The sequence below is a fragment of the Odocoileus virginianus genome, chromosome 24 (genome assembly GCF_023699985.2).
Source record: "Odocoileus virginianus isolate 20LAN1187 ecotype Illinois chromosome 24, Ovbor_1.2, whole genome shotgun sequence".
NCBI classification, from domain to species: domain Eukaryota; kingdom Metazoa; phylum Chordata; class Mammalia; order Artiodactyla; family Cervidae; genus Odocoileus; species Odocoileus virginianus.
Window position 1 is genome coordinate 6,735,281 of NC_069697.1, and position 24,378 is coordinate 6,759,658.

Here is a 24,378-nt window from a genome sequence, read left to right on the forward strand (position 1 = left end):
TTTAAAAATACTGTTATACCCCTTTTCCTTCTTGCGTGTTCCCTGACTCACTGGAAACCTGTTTCTCACTTCTGTTCTCTGGTTTTGTTCGCTACTGGTCTTTCAGATGAGGTCTTGAACAGTCCCACAGATGAGTCTGTATAAGTACGTGTTCATGGTCTGCGTGTGTCATGTTGACCAACCAAGTCACCCATATTCAGTGACTAAAGTAGAAGATAAAGAAAAAAAGTAAAAATAACAGAAAACTTGTTTCAAAGCTCCCTCTTATGTTAACCTGTTTGGCCTTATACACGCTGTCTTTCCCGCGGTGGAGTGCAGATGCGGGAATGTGACAAGTGACTCAGAGTCCTGACCCTGAGTGGAGGGTGACTAGCCGTGGTCAGAGGCAGGGCCGCCGGTCTCGGTTCAGCGCTGACTGGGGTTATGGGGAGGACACCCAGGATGTGCGGTGTGTCCCACTGCTCATCTCTGAACATGCTGTGCCCCTGTTGGCATGGGTAGGAAGCGGTCCAATGTGTCAGCCTAAAATTAAGACGTAGGAAGACAGGCTCAGCGGAATTTAAATTTGATGTTTTCTTTAAGAAAAAGGGCAAAGAAATGTCTGTGCTACAATTCATGAGAAAATACTGAATCACAAAGTTAGTTCTCTGTTCCCAATTTTTAGAAGTATGTTTTAGTGACTAAATGGACAAAAAGAGCCTCAAAAGGCATAGCAGTGAATAAAGATGTTTAATTTAGGATTTTCTCTTCATGTAACTGCAAGGTATGTCATGAAGTAAATGGAAGTGGAGTTTCATTTTTTCACATACTTCAGGTAGAACTGAGAAAATTAGGTAATCGGCATTCTGAGAATTCAAAATTTCTTGAAGCATGCAAAGGCTTATCTCTTTTTTCTCTTCTCAAAATTACTTTAAACACTTGGGGATGTGAATCTGCCAGTAATTAGGAATTAGTCAGAGGAAGGCCTCTTACTTATAATGAATATCTTTGGAAAAGTCTCCATGTAGGAAGGAAAAAAAAAGGAATACCCTAGAAAATTTGAGGGAAAATTGCATATTTTAACTGGGTGGAAACTGGAGTTATCTCCAGGTGTCACAGTGATAAATAGTTGGGCCAAGAATATAACCTAAAATTCTACTTTAAATGGCCCAAACATGAAGTAATTTAATTCTGGGGAATGACATTTTTAAAAGAGAGGTGGATACTTTAATCCTGCTTCTCCCCTGCGCGTATGCACGAGTGCTCCATCGTGTCCGACTCTTGGTGACCCCATGGACTGTAGCCCACCAGGCTCCTCTGTCCACAAGATGTCTCAGGCAAGGACACTGGGGTGAGTTTCCACTTCCTCCTTTGACCCTCCTCATTTCTCCTGTAGTAAACTTTGTGAGTGACCAAAGCATGCATAACGTTGGAAAAGATAGGGTTACCTGAGTTGGGTTAAAAGGATGTACATGGTAAACTACTTATTCCTAATCATCATGCTTCTATTCACTTCATATTCAAGGTATGAGAGTTATTTTTAGTGAATGTGGAAAGTCTAATGGACAAATAGCTGGTTATGCTAGTCAGCATATACATAGCACTTATTATGTGCTAGGTAATGCTCTATGCATTGTACATATATTAACTCATTTTGATGTTGTTCAGTCACCCGATCATGTCCAACTCTTTGTAATTCCATGGACTGCAGCAGGCCAGGCCTCTCTGTCCTTCACCATCTCCTGAAGTTTGCCCAAGTTCATTGTCCATTTCATCGGTGATGCCATCAGCCATCTCATCCTCTGATGTCCTCTTCTCCTTCTGCCCTCAATCTTTCCCAGCATCAGGGACTTTTCCAATGAGTCAGCTGTTCGCATCAGACAACCAAAATACTGGAGTTTCAGCTTCATCATCAGTCCTTTCAGTGAATATTCAGGGTTGATCGCCCTTAACATTGACTGGTTTGATCTCCTTGCTGTCCAAGGGACTTTCAGGAGTCTTCTCCAATACACAGTTCTAAGGCATCAATTCTTTTTTTTTTTTTTTAATATTTCTAATTTTTATTATTTTTCATTTTTAAGGAGGTATTATTGCTACACAGTTATGTTACAGGTGAACAATATAGTGATTCACAATTTTTAAAGGTTACATTTCAAGTATATTTATTATAAAACATTGGCTGTATTACCTGTATTATACAATACATCCTTGTAGCTTCTTTTTTTCTTTTTTTTTCATTTAGCCTCAAACTAATAAGGCATCAATTCTTTAGAGTTCTGCCAGTTCTTTGGCACTCAGCCTTCTTTTTAGTCCAGCTCTCACAACCGTACATGACTACTGGGACAACTAGCATTGATTGTATAGACCTTTGTCGGCAGAGAAATATCTCTGCTTTTCAACACACTGTCTAGATTTGTCATAGCTTTCCTGTCTAGATGCAAACATCTTCTGATTTCATGCCTGCAGTCACCGTCTACAGTGATTTTAGAGCCCAAGAAGAGGAAATCTGTCACTACTTCCACCTTTCCTCTATTTGCCATGAAGTAGTGGGGCCCAATGCCATAAGCTTAGATTGTTTAATATTTAGTTTTAAGTCTGCTCTTTCACTCTCCTCCTTCACTCTCATCAACAGGCTCTTTAGTTCCTCTTTTCTTTCTGCTGTTAGAGCGGTATCATCCACATGTCTGAGATTGTTGATGTTTCTCCTGCCTGTCTTGATTCCAGCTTGTAACTCACCCAGCCCAGCATTTCTCATGATGTGCTCAGCGTATAGGTTAAACAAACAGGGCAACAGCAGGCAGCGCTGCCGTGCTCCTTTCTCAATCTTGAGCCAATCAGTTTTTCCATACAGGCTTCTAACTGTTGCTTCTTGACCCACATACAGGTTTCTCATGAGACAGGTAAGAAGGTCTGGTATTTCCATCTCTTTAAGAGCTTTCATCAGTTTATTATGATCCACACAGTCAAAGGCTTTCGCATAGTCTATGAAACAGAGGTAGGTGTTTTTCTGGAATTCCCTACCTTTCTGTATGATCCAGCAGATGTTGGCCATTTGATCTGTTTCCTCTTCCTTTATTAAACCCAGCTTGGACATCTGGAAGTTCTTGGTTCACATAATGCTGAGGCCTAGCATGCAAGATTTTAAACATGACCTTACAAGCATGGGAGATGAGTGCACTTGTCTGATGGTTAGCATGTTCTTTAGTACTACGCTTCTTGGGAATTGGGACGAGGATTAACCTTTTCCAGTCTTGTGGCCACTGCTGCCTCTTCCAGATTTGCTGACATATTGAATGCAGCACCTTGATGGCATCATCCTTAAGGGTTTTGAATAATTTTACTGGAATTCTATCAGATCCACTAGGTTTATTAACAGCAGTGCTTCCTAACTCATTAACTAATTTATATCTCACCATAATGGTAAGAGGTAACCTTATCATTACTGTCTCCATTTTACAGATGAAACATCCGAGGCATGGATAGATAAGTAGCTTTAGGTAGAACTCAGAAAGTTAATTCATTGGCATCCAAAAAAAATATGAACTTACTTGATGCATGCATTGCTGAATTTGAACTTGAAAACAATTTGCCTCCAGTCTGCACTCTTAATCATCTTGACATACTGACTCTGTTGTCTACATGTCTCCTTGTCCATATTTCTCTCACAGAAGTTTATTCTTTTACAAACAAACATAAAAGAGCTTCACAGCAATCATTCATTATTAGTATAGTTTTCCTTAGCTAGCACCTTTGATCAAGGAGACGATCCTTAAAATTATCTATGCTCATGATCTTTGTTCTAGATGCTAAACTAGAGTTCCTTGGAAGTTAAACATGAACACGAATTTTAGATGCCCTGTGTTTTCATATCATAAAAAAAAATCTGTTAAGTTTCTGATATGAAATATTGAATGTAAAAACAGTTCTAGGAAGATTGGTAGGGACATGGGTTTTGCATCTTTCCAAATCTCCACAAAAATACAGAACAACTAGATAGCAAAGCCATAAAGAAAAATGATCATTGTTTACTTAAAAAAGCTGATACAAGGTATCATCTCAAACCCCAGGTATGAGTAATGAGGGGCAATCAATCAAGAGCCAAAGAATCAGATTGATACTAGCTTGCATATGTGCTCAGTTGAATTCAACTTTTTGCTGCCCCTGCTGCCCCGTTGACTGTAGCCCACCAGGCTTCTCTGTCCATGGAATCTTCCAGGCAAGAACACTGGAGCAGGTTGTCATTTCTTACTCCAGGGGATCTTTCCAGCTCAGGGACTGAACCCACATTTCCTGTGTCTCCTGCACTGGCAGGCAGATTCTTTACCACTGATACCATCGTCTATGTGCACCGAAACAGGAGGTAGTAGCGGGACATCTGATCACAATGAGAACAGAATAACCCCAAAAGAGCCAAGAGACGCTGACTGGAATACACACAGAGGCCCTATCTGAAGGCAGCAACTGGAGCTGGGAGGGTTGTGACCCGGCAGGGAGAGCAGGGCGGAAGGTCATATCTGGAGGGAATGGAGCTTTCTTGTTCCCATGAGTTCATTAAACTCTGTAGTTGCAGCTTCCTTCCCAGACAGGGCGCCACTCTGAGGGGAAACTTCTCGGAGGAGAAGCAAACTGAACAGGAGGTGGCAATAAAAGTGAGGATAGAAAAGGTCCAGATCAAGGTGAGGGGTGGGAAGAGGGTCCAGAAATCTCAACAAGCTAGCTATCGCATTTTAAAACACTACACAAAAGTAATAGAGGCAGTTACTGTGTGAACTTAGAAAGGTATCTAGATCAAGTTTATTTTTATTCCAAATAATTGATTTCACATAAAAATAAGCAAGACAAAAATGCCAAAATAAAAACCCCACATAAACCCAAACATATGCAACATATGCAACTAATAGAAGAAGAATATCAATGAGAAAAGAAAAAAACATAGAATCCAATAGAAAAATGAGCAAAAATCATGAACAGACATTTCACAGGCAAAACATAAATGGCCTTTAACAAAGTAAAAATATGATAAACCACTTGATAATTTGGAATTTATAAATTAAAGCTAACATGAAAATTCTTTTTCATAAGCCAGTTTACTTTATAAGCAACTTCTTATTCATAAGAAGTTTATTCTGAAAATATTTTCAAAACTCTTGGGCACTGACTAGTAAGGTTTGAATATGTGTATGTATCTATTATGACCCAGTGATTCCTTTTCTAGATATAGACTTTAGACAAATACTTGCTTGTGAGCACAAGGAATTATGTTTATATAAATGTTCATGGTAGTGTTTTTTGTAACATCAAAAAAACTAAAAACAGCCTACATGTCTGTTGCAGTCAAAGCCATAAGTAAACCGTGTGTGTGTGTGTGTGTGTGTACTCAGCTTTGTCCAACTCGTTGTGACCCCACTGCAACCTGCCAGGTGCCTTTGTCCATGGAATGTTTCAGGCAATAATACTGCAGCAGCTTGCGATTCCCTACCCCAGGGGGTCTTCTCAACCCAGGGACTGAACCCGTGTCTCCTGAATCTCCTGCACTGCAGGTGGATTCTTTTATCGCTGTGCTACCTGGGAAGCCCTGCAGTGCTTTTGTAAAGTGAAGCTACACAACTCTAACACACAAAACACAATGATATACACCAAGGTAGATGATTTGCAAAAATTTAATTTTGAATGAAGGAAATAAGTCACAGAAGAATATATATAATATGGCTCAATTTATATAAAGTTCAAATTCATGAGATGCTAAGCAATGTATTTCTAGGAATATATGTCCATGTGGTAAAATCATAAAGACAAGTAAAGGAATGCTTAATACAAAATCCAGGACAGTAGATATCTCTGGAAGTGAGGTTTGGAAATGTAGGGTTAGGAAAAGCCTCTATGGTCATTGAAGACTGAAAATATTCTCTTTCTGAATGCAGGTTATGGGTACATGAAAATTGATATTATTTTTTTACTTATTTAATGTATATTTTTATACTCTTGCAAAAATATGATATATTTAACTATGATGCTTAAAAAATTATGGATTTGCTGTGAAGATAAAGTCGTACATATTTATGTTGACTGAGAAAATGAGATTGAATCACATACAAAAATAAGATTTGAATACTTCTTCCTATTTTAGTGATTTCTGGATGTAATTAGAACATGGTGATGCTGATTCACAGTTCTGAATAGACTGTTCTGTAATCGCTGAGGGTGCTGAGTGACAAGTAGAAAATCATCTATCTAGATTGCTGACTAGGTGAATGGAGTGTTTTTCCTGTAACTGTATTAGCATACACAGAGCCTCGCCTTCGCGGTGAAGGTAATATATGGTCAGTTTATGCTATATGTGAGGTGCTGATGGGAAATACACATTATCTGTACACAGGAAGCAGTTTGATATCTCATTCTAGTACAGGGTGGAGCAGTATGGCCTAGAAATATTAATTAGAAAAACACACACCTAAAGAAAATATGCCAAAGTAAACAAAGTTTTTCTGCAACAGAAGAAAGAAAAGAGATAGCAGTGAGATGGAGGAAGAATCAGAATGCTTTTGGAGACCATTGAGTTTTTATGTGAACCATCTTAGAGCTAATAGAATTTCAACAAGGCTGAAGTTGTCTTAAGACTTTCATATTTTTAGAGATCTTTCTTTTTGTCAGTAACCTTCACAGGTTTCCTTTGCAACATTTTGTTTATACCAATATGCCTTATGACTATTACCTGTTAAACTCAGCTTACGGTTTAGAAGTTTACATGTAGCATTATAAGGAAATGTTTTTAAAAATTTTACATTTTCTTTCACAATGATTTCCTAACATTTATGGTTCCCAGATTGTAGCAAATTTTTCTAGAGGAACTATGAAATTCATTAAAAAATTTTTTTTACTCCTTTAGAAAGACTGAAAAGAAGTAAGAATTTTCAAGAAAAAAGTTTTAATCAGAAATTTGCTTTACCTGTGCTTTACCCTATATATAATTTCTCAAATAGCAGACTCATGGTTCGACTATGAAAATGCCCTGCTGGCATTCCAGTGCAACCGTGTCTGTAAACAGAGGAATTAGACATGAATGGCTTTTTTGGTACAATTAATACCTGATGTAAACCTATTTATTATTACCTGGAAAATCAAAGGGTCAAGGCAAAATGAGTATCCTTTGAAATGCTTCTTAAAAAGAATGCTTTTTTTCCTTAATTCATTGAAATTTTCAAGCATTTTTTTTCTTTTGAAATTGAATTTTCAAAGCATTTAACCTTTTTCTATAGAACTTACTCTTCTGTAAACATTGAATAATTGAAAGGTTATATTTCTAATAGAAGTGATTATCCATCTAATTCCTGGTTTACATACATTGTCGTTGTGGATAAAGTGCTGAGATCTGCTGTCATGGTTTCTTCCTACAGTATGGAAGCCTTTCGAATTCAACTGAACAAACAATATACATTTATTGACACCAAACTATGCACAAAACACTTGGCTGAACACTTTTAGATATTTACCAATGAATAAGAGAGACCAATGAGTTGTAAAACTTAACACATAGACATTGTTATTTCTTCCTCCTGAAGTTAAATTTAGGATCAACAATGTTGATTTTTTTTTTTTTGATAAGTATCTCAGTTGTCCTTAGAGAAAATTTATACCATTCTCAAACATTTAAGACAGTTTCAAAAGGTGAGTGAATGAGAAAGCTATTTATCTCTAAACACTTTTACTTTATCAGGAATTCCATATATTTCACCTTTAAAAAAAGCAATTAAAAATATATAGAATTGGTTGAGAATAATGTGGAATTAAGAATAAACAATAAAATGTTGACAGCCCCAGTATGGCAACTGAAAAATTAAAAAGTACAAAGGACAAATATCCTTTACTCTTTGTCTCATTTAGTATCATACAGGAAATTAATGCTCATAGTCATGAATTAGTTGTCAAAAAATGTTGCTCATCATTTTTGATGACATCACTGTCATCAACAGTATGTCAGTTTTCAGCATGTTTTGGAACCAAAATACTCTTTTTCATTGTTTTAATTTTGATGGGTTAAATTATTTGATTATCAAGAAAACTAACCATGTAGAGTACCTTACAAGGGTAATACACTATGACTTCTTGTTTGTGTATAAAATTTATATATTTCCTTTTTAACATGTGGGAGAGACTTTGTGAATAACAAGTTGTTATTATAGGATTCTCATTTGAAGAGCTTTATGTATTTTTCCTTCAATTATATAAAATTTGTCTTCAGTAAATTTTATTCTTCCCATTCTTCTGCCATTTTCATAGGCAGAAATTGAGATATAATTTAAGAAATTCGTTGCGATCCTTCAACTAAAATGGATAGAATTTATTAATCATGTGAGTGATTAACAGGTTTCATAATCCTAGTTTTAACTATTTGAGCAATCTTTAATATGATCATGGTTAATTTTTTGTACTAAATAGTGGAATCAAATTTGTTTAAGCAAATTGGTGATCTGATTATAAGCAAGCAAGGATATCTCCTAGAACCCAAGATGGGGTGAAGCTGAAACCACGTGACCAAAATGTGCTTTTTATGCATCTGTGTCATTCTTTCCATTTTGCTGATCAGTTTTCTCTGTGCCTCTTTGCATTCGATGAAGACAAACATCCACAACTCCTGGGTTTTCATTATCATAAACTTTTCACGTAGAAAGACTGATGAGCTGTCTTAGTCCCATTTTTCAAGATAGAAACATTTGATTAGCCCCACATGGGGTAGGAGATTAACACCTGTTCTAACCCCGATGCCAAGGAAGCAGCATGACTATGACAGTCTACCAGCCCCATTGATGGCGGTGGTCCTGTGATGGCAAAGAAGTAGTTCCTAGGGACAGGAAGGGAGTCAGGCGGTGTGGTCCTTCAATTCAGACAGCTGTGCGTGTGGTTAAGGTGACGGTTTCCGAAGCTGACTTTCCAGATTTATCCTCAACTCTCCTGTGACTTGGTTGAGTGACTTGGTGTAAATCCTTAAACATTTTGTGCTTATTTTCTTTATCACTGACATGGGGATAATAATGTTATTGCAAGTCAACCATTTAGAACAGTTCCTGGTGACATCTTAAACGTTTAATACATCTTAGTTATTTTGTAACAGTGGTCAACTGTGGTGTACATTTATTTATCAAATAAATTAATCAAATTTTAAAATGACTCCTGGGACCTTCAATTCTTCAAAAATGGTATTTATAAGATGAAATGATCTTGCTTTTATTTTGCTAAGTCTGTTCAAAATATTGATAACAAGGAGAGAAAGAAGGAAGGTTTTATTACAGGCAAGTTATTGTTGCAGTAAGGCAGATTAATTTCCTAATAAACTTCAAGAGATTTTCTAATACTTCCTGGCGAGTAGGATATTTATATAGAAAAACTATAATAGAGCATATTTCATAATTGCAATATTAAAATTTTGAACACTGTTAAGTTAAATTATACCGAGGAGGTCATTCAATTCTCTGTTGACCAATTGGGCTCTTGTTTGCAGGTACATGACGGATGGAGGGCTCAGCCTGTACACGAGGAGTCTGAGCCGAGGCCCAGACACAGCAGCTTCCAGGGACGCCGTTCAGAGGGGACTGCATGATGTGGCCGTGGATGCAGACAGGTAATGCCATCAGCGTGTTTGATGGTGAGGAGTGCATAAAGCAGTTTCACAAGTGAGATCCCAGGAGTTTTACAGTATAAACCAAATGAGTTTCTATCCTGATATAATCATCATTTTGGAACATTTTGAAAACTAAGGTGCTTTTGCTTATAAGAATTTTCATTCTGTATACTAAAAGGAATTGCGTCGCTGGTGAGAATATTTAATACATTTCAGGTTACATGGTGGCAAATTTTAATATCTACAAAAGCAAAATTATAAATGTAGACCTTTGCTCCATCCCTGAAAAGAACCCTGGCTGGTAAATTCCTTTCAATTCAGATGCTCTCAGTTCTACCTGGGGGCTAATGTTATAAAGATTAAAACATAATTCTAATTACGTTGTAAGATGAGCTTGCTGCTTTTCATGAAATCATACATGGCTTTCTTGAAATCATACAACTAAATCTTGCTTTAGGCTAACCTCTTTCGTATCTCAAATTGCTTAAAGGCTGGTGTGTTTTCATATACTGGTTATTATTTTGCTAAGAATTGTTTTGCCAATTTTATCAGAATCACTGCTATTTGAAAATATTGTCTTTGTGAAATGTTGTTGTAAGACATACTCTGACCTGATTTTACCCCTTCTTCACTCAGAATGTTTGATTTCTTAAGCAAGGAGAGATTGCCTATTTCTAGAATTACTGTATATCAATCCCTGGAGTAGTTCTTTAATTCACTCTCTAAGAAAGAGACAAAATGTTAAGACCTAATGTATCCACATTCTGAAATAAGAACTGTATATAATTCGTTTTGCATTTTAATACAGCCGACTCCTAAGGCTAGACAGTGCATTCTGATATTAGTCTTCAGTTCCTGCTCACCAAAATGCTGTTGATGTTTTAACTCTTTTTGGCCTAGATCCCATCCTGTGAATATGCTAGTCTCCTAGGCTGTATATAAGGTGTCTGTGTGAAGCATGTGGTTACAATAAGCTTATACAAAATTTTATTCATTGTGACTCCCACCTGAACTATTCTTCAGCTGTTTTCCCTCACTGACTCTAACTTCAAATACAATGGTCCTCTTTCTGCTTTCCAACTGATGCTTCCTCTGCCTAGAATGCCCTTTTCAGTTTAAATGTTACCTTCTTAACAAAGTGTTTTCTGAGTAGCTAAGGCACATTTCATTTCCAGTCACTTCCTTTCCCATTATCTTAAATTATTTTCTTTAGTGTACACATCAATCCTAATTATTTGTTTACACATTTATTTTGTATCTCCCTCACAACAGTATAAGCACGGGAATGCAAAAAATTTTTGTCGCATTTATGATATGTTGAGCTTTTAACAAATGCTTTTGGAGTGAATGAACAAAGGAATGAATATAGTGATCCATTCACATAGGCTGGCAATACAGTCCAGTTAGTTGAAGAAACAAACAAGTCTGGGGAAGGAGACAAGATACCACAAGGATATTATATAAGAGTGGGAATATACTGTAAGGATATTATATCAGAGCGGGAGTGAGTTATGTTGGGAAATAGGAAGTAGTGATTAGAGGGAAAGAAATCCAAAGGGCCACATTTTGAAACTAATGACCTACCTATTGTTAGCTGACAGTGGAAAACATTAAAGGAAGGGGAAAATATCTGTTGGTCTTTGGGAATGAGATGTATGATGACAGAACCCGGCAATTATTACAAAGGCAACTTATTTTGGAGACATAGGGGATAACCAGGTCTCTTTGCTCCCTTAAGGCTTCAGATTAGGGCCTGGCTGACGAACCTCAGACCAACAGAGAGATGCAGGGCTCCATCTAATAAATTAGGACCAGCGAAAGTCATTATTCTTGAAGTGTGGTACCTGGATCTGCAGCATCAGCATGAGTTAGGAACTTTTTAGAAATGCAGATTATCAGCTCCATTGGAGACTTGCTGACTTCGCGTCCAGCAATCAAAGTTTTAATCAGGTGATTTGGATATACACTAAAACTAGTGAACCACTATCTTAAAATTAATAAGTAGAGGCTGCTGCTGCTGCTACTAAGTCACTTCAGTCGTGTCCGACTCTGTGTGACCCCATAGACGGCAGCCCACCAGGCTCCCCCATCCCTGGGATTCTCCAGGCAAGAAGATTGGAATGGGTTGCCATTTCCTTCTCCAATGCATGAAGGCGAAAAGTGAAAGTGAAGTTGCTCAGTCGTGTCCGACTCTTAGTGACCCCGTGGACTGCAGCCTACCAGGCTCCTCTGTCCATGGGATTTTCCAGGCAAGAGGACTGGAGTGGGGAGCCATTGCCTTCTCCGAAGTAGAGGCTAGGCCTATGAAAACTAAACACTGAGCATAAACATGTAAAAATAAAACAATAACATTTGGAAATATTTACTTTATTAACTATGCTTTGTCAAGTGGAAGAGACTATTAAAATAACAATGGCACGAATCTTTATTGTATTTTTGACACTAATCTTTTGCTGTTGTTATTCAGTCACTAAGTTGTGTTCAACTCTTTGTGACCCTCCATGAACTGCAGCATGCCAGTCTTCCCTGTCCTTCACCATCTCCTGGAGCTTGCCCAAACTCAAGTTCATTGAGTCAGTAATGCCATCCAGCTATCTGATCCTCTGTCATCCCCTTCTCCTCTTGCCCTCAATCTTTCCCAGCATCGGGGTCTTTTCCAGTGAGTCAGCTCTTCGCATCAGGTGGCCAAAGTATTGGAGCTTCAGCTTCAGCATCATTCCTTCCAATGAATAGTCAGGGTTGATTTCCTTGAGAATTGACTGGTTTGACCTCCTTGCTGTTCAAGGGGCTCATAAGAGTCTTCTCCAATACCACTATCCAAAAATATCAATTCTTTAGTGCTTATCCTTCTTTATGGTCCAACTCTCACATCTGAATGTGACTATTGGAAAAACCATAGCTTTAACTATATGGAAATTTTTGGCATTTGTTGGCAAAGTGATGTCTCTGCTTTTTAATAGGCAGTCTAGGTTTGTCATAACTGTTCTTCCAAGGTTTTCATGAGGTTTTCAAGGGAGGAACACTGAAATGGTTTGCCAGTCCCTTCTCCAAAGGACCACATAGTGTCAGGCCCTAACTAGCAGGGACGTGCCCTGCAGCCAGTCAGCACAGCTGGATGACAGGCCCGGGGCCATGGTTGTCCCACTGCTGGTCTTGGTGGACGTGTAAACCATCGCTGGCCATCGGGTGTCCTTCAGTGTGCGGCCACGGGTCGAGGCAAAGGCCCTGCTGGACAATTCAGTGCTGGGAAGGAGGTCCGGAGAAGGCTGGAGCAAATGTTCTTCCAAGAGCCAGTATATTTTAATTTTATGGCTGTGGTCACCATTTTTTAAATTAGATAATGATATGTTGTATCTGTCTCTGTTGGATTCAGATTTTGAAAATCATGTAAAAGTTTTTTGAAAGAATTATGTAATATGAGGAATGCAAAAGGACTTTGTCCACATTTATATATTAAACAGCAGCATGGTGATAATGAGAATCCTACTATAGGAGCTGTTTCTCTGCTATTATAGATAAATCTCAAGCTCTTTTAAAAGCATATATTCAGACAGTGATTCCAGAGGCATATAATTTTAAAGTGCGTCATCTTACATATTAAAGTGGTGAAAGTCCTTGTGTTAACTTCTATTGTTTTGTAAAATTTTCTTAATTCTGATATCCACTCCAAATAGGATAGACAAGAATGACTAAAGGTACTGAGGAGTCTTTCAGTTTGAAATAAAACCTGCTTAACTTTATTTGATTCATTGCTCCTTAAACTTTTCTCATCACTGATTCCCCCACCTTTTTCCCTATAATGATAATTTGCTCCTATAATATTTTAAGAAATGCTCATTTAGCCTAATTCCCTCATTTAGTGGATATAACAGTACAAGGAGTTGAATATTTTAACTCCTTGACTCATAGCTTCCCAACTACCTTAGTCATTTTTTTTTCCTGGATTTTTTTAAACTTAATTTTTATTTTTTTATTGAATTTTTAAAATTTTTTATGACATAATTTGTGATTAGTTTATTTTAGTAAATTGGTAAATGCTAGGACTTGCAATAATTCACTAAAAAGAAAGTTTTAAAAGCAAAAAAAAAATCCTTAATGTTTTATTACTTTTTTGTATTTCTTAGATATTCTTTCTGGAAGGTGTATCAGTGAAAAATGCACTTGTATAATGAAAAAGTACCCAGCTGACTAGGATGGCGGTGGATTTGAATTGTTTGTGTTGCTGTAGTGATGGTTACAGGCTCCCCTTTGACCAACTTCTGAAGAAAATGTGATGAACAATAGAGAACAGCTGAATTCCTCTTCTTAGCAGATTAAAACGGCCCCAAAGAAAAGAGGAGAGCTTCCAACAGCCAACTATTTTGTATTTCAAGTATTCTGTTACTCAAAGATTGCAGTTATATCTGTCCAACACCAACCCCATTTCCTCAGTAACCTAAGAGAATATTATAGAATGGGACAAATCCTTGTAGACATGCTGGAGTCTCTCTGAGAACTTCAAAAAATAAATTCATAACAGAATGTGTAGACTCTGTCTGTTTGGAAACTAAAAGCTGCTTATGATGTGCCTTCAACAAACTGCTCAGCCCTCTCCATCAGCAAACTTACCAGTCTGTAGTTGCTTTTATCCTTTTGTAAAACCTATAGCAATGAATGTAGATTTAGTCCAACTTTTAGTTCTCTCAAACTAAATGGCTCAGACGGTAAAGCGTCTATCTGCAATGCAGGAGACCCGGGTTCGATCCCTCTGTGGGGAAGATCCCCTGGAGAAGAAAATGGCAGCCCACTCCAGTATTCTTGCCTGGAAAATCCCACGGACAGAGAAGCCTGGTAGGCTACTGTCCATGGGGTCACAAAGAGTCGGGACATGACTGAGCGGCTTCACTTTCACTTTCACTTATAGTGAGATCAGTCCTAATTCACATACACTTTAACGGTTTCATTGAGCTTTTAAAAGTTAATTTTGGGGAGAGGGTGGAAGATGATTATTATTTTGACTTACTAATTTCTATTACTGTCCTCACTGGCTTCTGTACTAGCACTAACTATATTAGTTAATAAATATATAATTTTTCCTAAGTGCCTAACATCATAATAGCACCTTGGGTAAAAGTAAAACAAAATAATAAATGTGAAAGACTCTGAGTTTATAGAAAGAACAATGTGAACAAAAAGTAAAATGATAGTAAAATTGACCTAGTCATAATAGATGTGTATATAAAGTGCCTTAGAGGCACCAAAGAAGGATAATTATGTAAACTTGGGAGTATAAGAAAACATTTCCAAAAGCAATATGATTTCAATGGGGCCATAAATAAAACACTGGATGTGAACTTGGGCAAACTCCAGGAGATGAGTTGGGCGGTGAGGACCAGGGAGGTCTCGAGGGTCCATGGGTCGCAAAGAGTCGGGCGTGACTTGGTGACTGAACAGCAGCAGTTTCCAGCTGAGCCACAGGGGAAGCCCAGCCTGGGAGTAATCAGAGGGAATAGGGGAATGAGCGTGTAGAGGCATGGTAGAGTTTGGTTTAAGCAGTTAAGGAAATCCAGAAGCCGACAGGAGCTAAAGGAGTAAAAACAGATTTCATTAGGAACCATTGCAGTAAGGGAAAGAAGACCTCCATACAGAACTGGGCTCAGTTCAGAAAACAACAAGAATAAATGGGGTCACAGCCAACAAGCAGAATGAGGGGGTTTAGGGAAGGAAGCCTATTGACAGGAGATAGAGGGCAGGGGGATTCTTGTTAAATCCATTCAGTGAGATTCTTGCTAATGTCTAGGCCATGACATTTAGGAACTGAGGGTGGAGGATGGACAAGTTGACCAGATATTGAAGATGATTAGCTGTCAAGAGTGGAGGATTCTTTCTACATGGAGGACCTAGCAAGATTTATAATAAAACTAGGCTATGCAGCCCAGCAAGGGGCCAGGTCAAGGATGAGTTGAGAAGCAACCTCAGAGGACCCTGAATAAAGTTTTGTCACGGAGAGAGTATTTGTCAGAGCCATCAGAAATGCAATTTTGCTAGTGTCTTGGGGATGTGGGCAAAAGTGGACTCCAGATGACTGTTCTGGAGTATTTGGATCTCTAGATAATGAGAAGCTATTTTACCTATTTTACTTAGTTTTTTTTAAAGCAAGAACACATGTTATAATCATTATCTTTTAAAAAGAACATTAGCACAGCAAATAATGCAGAGGATGATTCAAACGTAGGTAGACTGCTTAGGACATAACTGTGAAAGTCCAGGTAAGGGAAGATGAGCACTGACTGAGGAGCAGAAATGGGACCTCATTTGGAGAGAAACTTGGATTTAGGCTGTGCATAGTACTCTGCTCAGACTGCCCTAACAAAGGGTCACAGAATTGGGTGGCTTAGACAGTAGATGGCTGTGTTCCCACAGTGCTGGAGGCTACAAGTCCAGATTACAGGGTGAGAAAATCCATTTTCTTGTGAGGGCGTCCTTCCAGCCTTCACACAGACACCTCACTGTGTTCGCATGTGGCCTTTTCTCTGTGCCCCCTTGCAGCGAAAGAGATCTTTAGTGCCTGTTGTCTTCTGATAGGGACTCCAGTTGAAGTGGGATGGTCACCCCTCCCTGTGACATGCTTAACCTTAATTATCTCCATAAAGGTGCAATCTCCACGACAGACACATTGGAGAATGAGGACGTCACCATGGTAACCTGGTAGCGGAAGGTGACGATGTGGACACAATTCAGTCCCTAAAACTATAAACTCCCAGGTGGTTTTATCCTTTGAGATATAGGTTCAGACATTCTATAGGCACTTGAGTAAATAGTGAATACATCACAAGCCCAAATCCTGCAGGGATGAGGAGCATCACGTGAAGTGAGTGAAGCAGAGGAGATATGGTAACATGACGAGTCCAAGTAGGCGTCTGTCCTCAGCTCTTGGAGGTCGCTGCCCATGGAAGTGCACAGATGTGGAAAGGAGGGCTGAGGATTGCCAAACCATTTGATGTATTATTTAATTTTTATTTTATATGAGAGTATAGTTGATTTTTAATGTGTTAGTTTTAGGTATAAAGTTAAGTGATTCAGTTATACATATATTACATATATCTAGTCTTTTTCAGATTCTTTTCTCATATTGCTTATTACAGCATGTTGAATAGAGTTCTCTGTGCTGTATAGTAGTTCCTGTTGATTGTCTATTTAATATGTAGTGGTGCATATATGTTAATATAAGACTTCTAATTTATCCCTCCCAACATTTCCTTTTTTGAAAACCATGAAGAAAAATCAAGTGTCTGGACTTTTTTGAGAACTCTCCCAATTTTTAAGTATTGGTAACCATCTTAGCAGATCTGTGAGGCCAACAGATAGTTAAAGATACACATACTTTTTCAATGTCAGATAATCTTGGAAATCACAGAGGAGCTCATAAAAAGCAGGAGACCATGAACATTCTACTATATGGTCTTGTAAACTTCCTAGGTCCATTTAAGTTTCCTAAAGATATTCACTAGTGGTGATACCTGTGAGGCTGCCAGTCATGAGAACCCTGCCCAGCAGGTAGAAAGAATGGGAGCAAAACTATCTGAGTTCATTTTTAAGTTCTTAATATAACATAGGACCAAAAAAAGTCTGTATCCCAGTCATAGCATCACTGAGGCAAGACTGTGAGGCCTGTTATGGAAGTAACTGTAATTAATTTTGTTTAAAAGACTGCAGATCAACATTGTTCAAGCTAAGAGCACATTTGGATCTGTGATGTGGAGTGAAAAAACAAGCCTTGAGAATATTTGAAAAGAGAATAAAGGAAGAGTAACCATTGAAGAGACAGAGAAATCAGCTCTAACACAAAGCAGAGGACAGACTGAGTTAACTGGTATTTTTGCAATGGAGAGAAGGGGGACTAGACACCAATGTCAAATTCCATGGAGATTCGAAGGTAGGGCAAGAAGGTCTGTGAAAAAAATTAAATAAAATATAATATGAAATTTAACATTTGAGAGCTAAAGTTCTAGATATTAAACAAGGCCCAAGTCATCACCGAAGTTACTAAAGTAGAATGATCGCAGAAGTCAGAATTCAGAATTTATTCAGGTGCCCATTAACTCATGATGATAGAATGAATGAGTCTCAAAGAGAGGAAGACAAAGCTCCAGGTGTCACTCTTTACTGAATATGAACAAAATCCCTTAAATTTCAGTAACAAAGATACCTTTTTCTAACTCTTTTCTGGACTGTCTTAACATTTCATCTAAGTTCAGTTCAGTCGCTCAGTCGTGTTCAACTGTTTGCAACCCCATGGACTGCAGCATGCCAGGCTTCCCTGTCCATCACCAACTCCCGGAGCTTGCTCAGACTCATAATGCATAGAGTCAGTGATGCCATCTAGCCATCTCATCCTCTGTTATCCCCTTCTCCTCCTGCCTTCAGTCTTTCCAAGCATCAGAGTCTTTTTCCAAGGAATCATCTCTTTGCATCAGGTGGGCAGAGTATTGGAGTTTCAGCTTCAGCATCAGTCTTTCCAATGAATATTCAGAACCTCATGAACAGTAGGAAAAGACATTTCATCTAAACTATACTCTTAAAAATAGGGCTTCCCTGGTGTGTGGGAAGAGTCTGTCCACAGTGTGAGAGACCTGGGTTTGATCTCTGGGTTTAGAAAAGTCCCCTAGAGAAGGAAATGGCAACCCACTCCAGTATTCTTGCCTGGAGAATCCCATGAATGGAGGAGCCTGGTGAGCTACAGACCATGGGGTCACAAACAGCTGGACATGACTGACTAACACAGTATATTCTTAAAAGCAGTGATTGTTTATTTCAGTTATAAACTAATCAATTTATTCATCTTTTTCCTTATTTTTGCCTGTTTAATCATGACTTTTATAAAAAAAATAAAAGCATCATATATCATAGAAATTATTATTTTTGTATTGTATTAAAGGAGAGCCTAATTTCATTTGTGATACTATAATTCAGAAACTAAAATCATAACATATGGACAAATTTACAAAATGCATGAAGGATTATCATGATATTACATGGCTGTCAGATTGTTGGTCATTCTAACTTCTTATATTGAAGGAAGTCTAGTTCCAAATACTGAGTCCCCTACTAAAAGGAGAAATCTTTTTTTCCACCCTCTTAGGTTTAGTGTTTAGCGGCCTGCAAATTGCACTGACTAAAAAACAGGAGCCACATTCTTATCCACATATGTATGCAGGAGAGCACAGAAAGACGCGACTCAAGAAGGTGATTAGAAACGGGCCATCTTCATAGGGAAATGGGGACCAGGAAAAGTATACTTATGGGAAAACAAATGACTTTTAGGAACAGTCAGTGGGACTGTGGAAGAGGAGATGGGAGATGTGATGGTTGTGTGACAGGGTCTATTTAAGCATTCTCTTATTCAGTGCCATCTGTCTCTGCTGATAGGAGTCAGTCCTGACTGATTGTGAAGCACCCTGGGAGGAGATTGATGACAGTTGCATTCTTTGGGGGAGACTCTTTTAGGCAGATAAGGGGACTTCAAAAGAAAGACAAAAGCTCTTCACAGTGGTATATTTTGGACGCCTTCACAGTTTTCATCAATGTTTAGAAAACTGCATGGCCTCTGCAAAAGGACTCATGAAAGATTCTTCTAAAATCAGAAAAGAGTGTCATTTCTAAGGGTAGGAAGCCTTTGGTATTTTTATGGCTTCTGCAAACAAGATTCACAAAAGCAACAGAGATTTCTCCTAAGCCACCAAGCAGATAAATCCAGAGTCTGGATTCATGATGCTTGTCACTAATTTATGCACATTTCAACAGTTCCTTCTATTCTCTGTTAATTCATTCCCACATAATCACAGAATTGGTATATTCCCATATCTTAAGTATTTCCTTCATTAACTTACTGGTTTTCCACAGTAATTAAAAACAAACACAAAAAAATTAATAGGCGGTGATGAAAATAGATAAAAGTAAATGTAATTATTTCATTTATAATTAAATGGCCTGTCATTTCCCCTCCTTTCTTTAAGTAGGGAGAAGCCAATGCAAAACACTGGAGAAGTAGAAAAAATTTTATTTGTCTCCTCAACTTTCCTTTGGTACCTTGCTCATCTTCGCTGGCTTACAAACTGCTGCTAACTTCTCTCCTGTGCCCTGATTCTCAGCATTACCTGACCTCATTGTGAATAATCTTATAAACTTCCGATACTTTTAAGTAATATCCCTCATAGGATTAATTCACACTGTATACATGCATTGAGAACCTGCTCTCTGTCAAACTCTGTACTCGATCCTGGGGGACCCTGTACTCAAAGGTCTTACATTAGAAGAGCTTTTTAGCCTGGCGTAATCAAGCCTAAAAAGCCACTGAGGTTCAAAGGATACTTGGACAGCACGACTAGCCCAAGTTGTTTTGATTGACATACCTTTTAATATATTTTAAAACATATATCATGTGGCTGTAAGCTTCACCACCCTTTTTAAGACTGCCCCCGATATTAAAATTGGCCATGGCTAACCTTTGCCATTATATTAATCTCCCAATAGAGGATATGGTCCCCAATACTCTTACTTCTGCAGTAGTTTTAATTTATCTCCTTCAAAACAATTTACTAATAAATCTTTTGAAAATGGTGATGATGATGTTCAAGACAAAGAGGGGACATGCTTATTATAGTAAAATAGCCATATTATATATTATCTGTCTATATTGAGCATGTAGTATTATAGGCCACATACCATAGTATTTAAGTACATTATTACATTTTATCTTTATAGCACCCCTATGAGGAGAAGGACATGGCAACCCACTCCAGTACTCTTGCCTGGAAAATCCCATAGACGGAGGGGCCTGGTGGGCTACAGTCCATGGGGTCATGAAGAGTCGGACACGACTGAGCAGCTTCACTTTCACTTTTCACTTTCATGCATTGGAGCAGGAAATGGCAGCCCACTCCATTATTCTTGCCTGGAGAATCCCAGGGACAGAGGAGCCTGGTGGGCTGCCGTCTATGGGGTCGCACAGAGTCGGACATGACTGAAGCGACTTAGCAGAAGCAGCAGCAGCACCCCTATGAAGTGGAATTTTTATAATGTCATTATTATAAGTGAGGCAGACAGTGCTTTGATCAAGTCACATGCTTATAGACACTGTTAATGAATGGTTGTTATTATTCAGTCTTTCAGTCGTGTCCAACTCTTTGCAATCCCACAGACTGTAGCACACTAGGCTTCCCCGTCCTTCACCATCTCCTGGAGCTTGCTCAAACTCAAGTCCATTGAGTCAGTGATGCCATCCAACCATCTTGTCTTCTGTCATCCCCTTCTCCTCATGCCTTCAATCTTTCCCAGCATCAGGGTCTTTTCTAATGAATCAGCACTTCCCATCAGGTGGTGAAAGTATTGGAGCTTCAGCTTCAGAATCAGTCCTTCCAGTGAATATGCAGAGTTGGTTTCCCTTCGGATCAAATGGATTGATCTCCTTGCAGTCCAAGGGACTCTCAAGAGTCTTCTCCAGCACCACAATTCAAAAGCATCAGTTCTTTGGCACTCAGCCTTCTTTATGGTCCAACTCTCATATCTGTACATGACTACTGGAAAAATCATCCTGGAGAAGGGAAAGGCTCCCCACTCCAGTATTTTGGCATGGAGAATTCCGTGGACTGTATAATCCACGGGGTTGCGAAGAGTCAGGCATGATTTTCACTTCACTTCACTGGAAAAACCATAGCCTTGACTAGACAGACCTTTTCAGGCAAAGTAATGTCTCTGCTTTTTAATATGTTTTTTAATATGCTGTCATAACTTTTCTTTCAAGGAGCAAGCATCTTTTAATTTCATGGCTGTAGTCACCATCTACAGTGATTTTGGAGCCCTAAAAATAAAGTCTCCATTGTTTCCCCATCTATTTGCCATGAAATGATGGGACTGGAAGCCATAATCTTAGTTTTCTGAATGTTGAGTTTTAAGCCAACTTTTTCATTCTCCTCTTTCACCTTCAAGAGGTTCTTTAGTTCCTCTTAGTTTTTTGCCATAAGGGTGGTGTCATCTGCATATCTGAGGTTACTGATATTTGTCCAGGCAATCTTGATTCCATCTTGTGCTTTGCATTTCTCATGATGTGCTCTGCATATAAGTTGAATAAGCAGGGTGATGATATGCAGCCTTCATATACTTCTTTCCCAATTTGGAACCAGTCCTTGTTCCATGTCCTGCTCTAACTGTTGCTTCTTAGCCTGAATACAGATTTCTCAGGAGGCAGGTAAGGTGGTCTGGTATTTCCATTTCTTGAAGAACTTTCCACAGTTTGTTGTGATCCACACAGTCAAAGGCTATAGCATAGTCAATGAAGCAGAAATATATGTTTTTCTAGAATTCTCTTGCTTTCCCTATGATCCAGTGGATGCTGGACACTTGATCTCCAGTTCCTCTGCCTTTTCTAAATCCAGCTCGAACATCTAGAAGTTCTCAGTTCATATACTGCTGAAGCCTGTCTTGGAGAATATTGAGCATTACTTCGCTAGCATGTGAGATGAGTGCAATTGTGTGGTGTTTGAACATTCTTTGTCATTGTCCTTTTGGGATTGGAATGAAAACTGACCTTTTCCAGTCCTATGGCCACTGCTGAGTTTTCCAAATTTGCTGGCTTATTGAATGCAGCACTTTCACAGCATCATCTCTTTGGATTTGAAATAGCTCAGCTGGAATTCCATCACCTCCAGTAGCTTTCTTCATAGTGATGTTTCCTAAGGCCCACTTGACTTTGTACTCCAAAATGTCTGGCTCTAGGTGAGTGATCACAACATCATGGTTATCTGGGTCATTGAGATTTTTTTTTTTTTTTGTATAGTTCTTCTGTATATTCTTGCCACCTCTTCTTAATAACTTATGCTTCTGCTAGGTCCATACTGTTTATGTCCCATCTTTGCATGAAACGTTCCCTTGGTATCTCTAATTCCCTTGAAGAGATCTCTATTTTCCCATTCTATCATCTCTATTTCTTTGCATTGTTCACTTAGGAAGGCTTTCTTATCTCTCCTTGCTATTCTTTGGTACTTTGCATTCAGATGGGTATATCTTTCATTTTCTCCTTTGCCTTTCACTTCTCTTCTAATAAATGGTAATGGTTGGATTTGAATCCAGTTCCCGTACTCTTAATATTATTCATAAAATTAATAATTTAGATAAGGTTTTTGTCATGACTGGATAACATTTTCTGATTTTTTTAATTATTTTAGCCATCCTTTTTGGTCTAGACATACTGTAAAATATGAATAGATCTTTGTTTTCAACTTTATAAGTGATGATAAGTTCCTTCAGTACATGTAATCATTTTCATTTTCAATTTCTACTGAAGATTGTCAATAAATGTAAAAACACAACTGACCGTGGAGACAGAAATGGCACCCACTCCAGTCCTCCTGCCTGGAAAATTCCATGGATGGAGGAGCCTGGTGGGCTACAGTCCATGGAGTTGCAGAGAGTCGGACATGACTGAGCGACTTCACTTTCTTTCTGTAGTTCCTTTTGAAGAAGGAAATGGCAACCCACTCCAGTGTTCTTGCCTGGAGAATCCCATGGACAGAGGGGCCTGGTGGGCTGCCGTCTGTGGGGCTGCACAGAGTCGGACACGACTAAGCAGCTGACACACACACACACTCACAACTGACAGAACAATATTTTCACATGCATTAGAGCTTCTAAAAGGCCGATAGTTTGTTAATATTGGTAACAATTCAGCAGTGTCTTGCTTCTTTTTATACATGTAAATCTCTCATAATCTTGAAATCTAATGTCTATTGAAATATCTATTTCTAACAGGCTCATGGAGGTAATAGAAATGCAAAGGGGAGAAATATGATTCATCTTACATGTAGGAAGAAAAAACTAAAAGAGTATTTATATAAGGGGAAAAACAATGTTGGCCTTTTATATAATATGATTTTTTTCCACAAAAAGCAATAAAACAGGAGAGTTGTTTATCGGTGAATTTAATTGTTTAAGAGTTGCAGCTATACATGAAACAGTTGTTTTTATTTCCCCTTCAAGGGCTGTGGATGAATTCTTTTTTTATAGGCTAACTAATAGGGTGAGACATTCATTTAGGATCATTAAACTGAGGGTTTCCGGCTGGCAGCTGATATTATAAATTCTGTACCTTCCTCATTCCAGTTCTATTGAGTGAGTGGCATGGACATATTTATTAGTGTCACATGTGCTCTGTCTATATTCCTTTCCCTTACTTGTTTTAATTTGTCTTTGAAATGGTTAAAATTATTTCCAGTGAGCTGAGATTTTTTTTAAGCTTCAACAGAGCTTCCATATGTTTTTTTTTAGATAAGTTGCAAATGAAAGTGCTTTCATTACAAATGAGTGCTTATTTTCTGAATTAAATAGTTTTTTTGTTATTGTAAAGCTTTTCTGTGATTATTGAGGGAAGTTCACAGAATAAATAACAGTATAAAAAAGAATCTAAAAATAATTCATAATCCTCCCACCCCCAAAACAACCAAGAATACTGCTTTGATATATTTCCTCCTAAGCTTGCTAATCACTCGGCTTATACAGTTTGTGCTATGCCATCCATACGATAGATTATACTTTCTTTACCCACGTACATAAGGAACCTACCCAATAGCATTACATATTTTTTAATCTATGCCTTTTAATGTTTTCATGCTCTTCTATCACATGGGATAAATCTTATCCAAGGAATTTGTGTAAGTAATTCTTACTTATACATATACACATGCTGGAATCAGCTGTTCCATGTTTGTGGAATTCCACACTCAACCCTTCTAAGTCTTACTTGTTCTCTG

General features: G+C 38.3%; 1 protein-coding gene across 9 annotated transcripts in view; it reads left to right on the forward strand.

Annotated features, from left to right (window-relative positions):
• Positions 1-24,378, forward strand: part of NAV3 (neuron navigator 3) — an 889,111-nt gene that overhangs the window by 720,097 nt on the left and 144,636 nt on the right. For all 9 annotated transcript variants that reach the window (XM_070454242.1, XM_070454243.1, XM_070454238.1 and 6 more), the window contains one exon: positions 9,476-9,595. In XM_070454242.1, the coding sequence (XP_070310343.1) occupies positions 9,476-9,595 (120 nt within the window). The remainder of the gene's footprint in view (positions 1-9,475; positions 9,596-24,378) is intronic.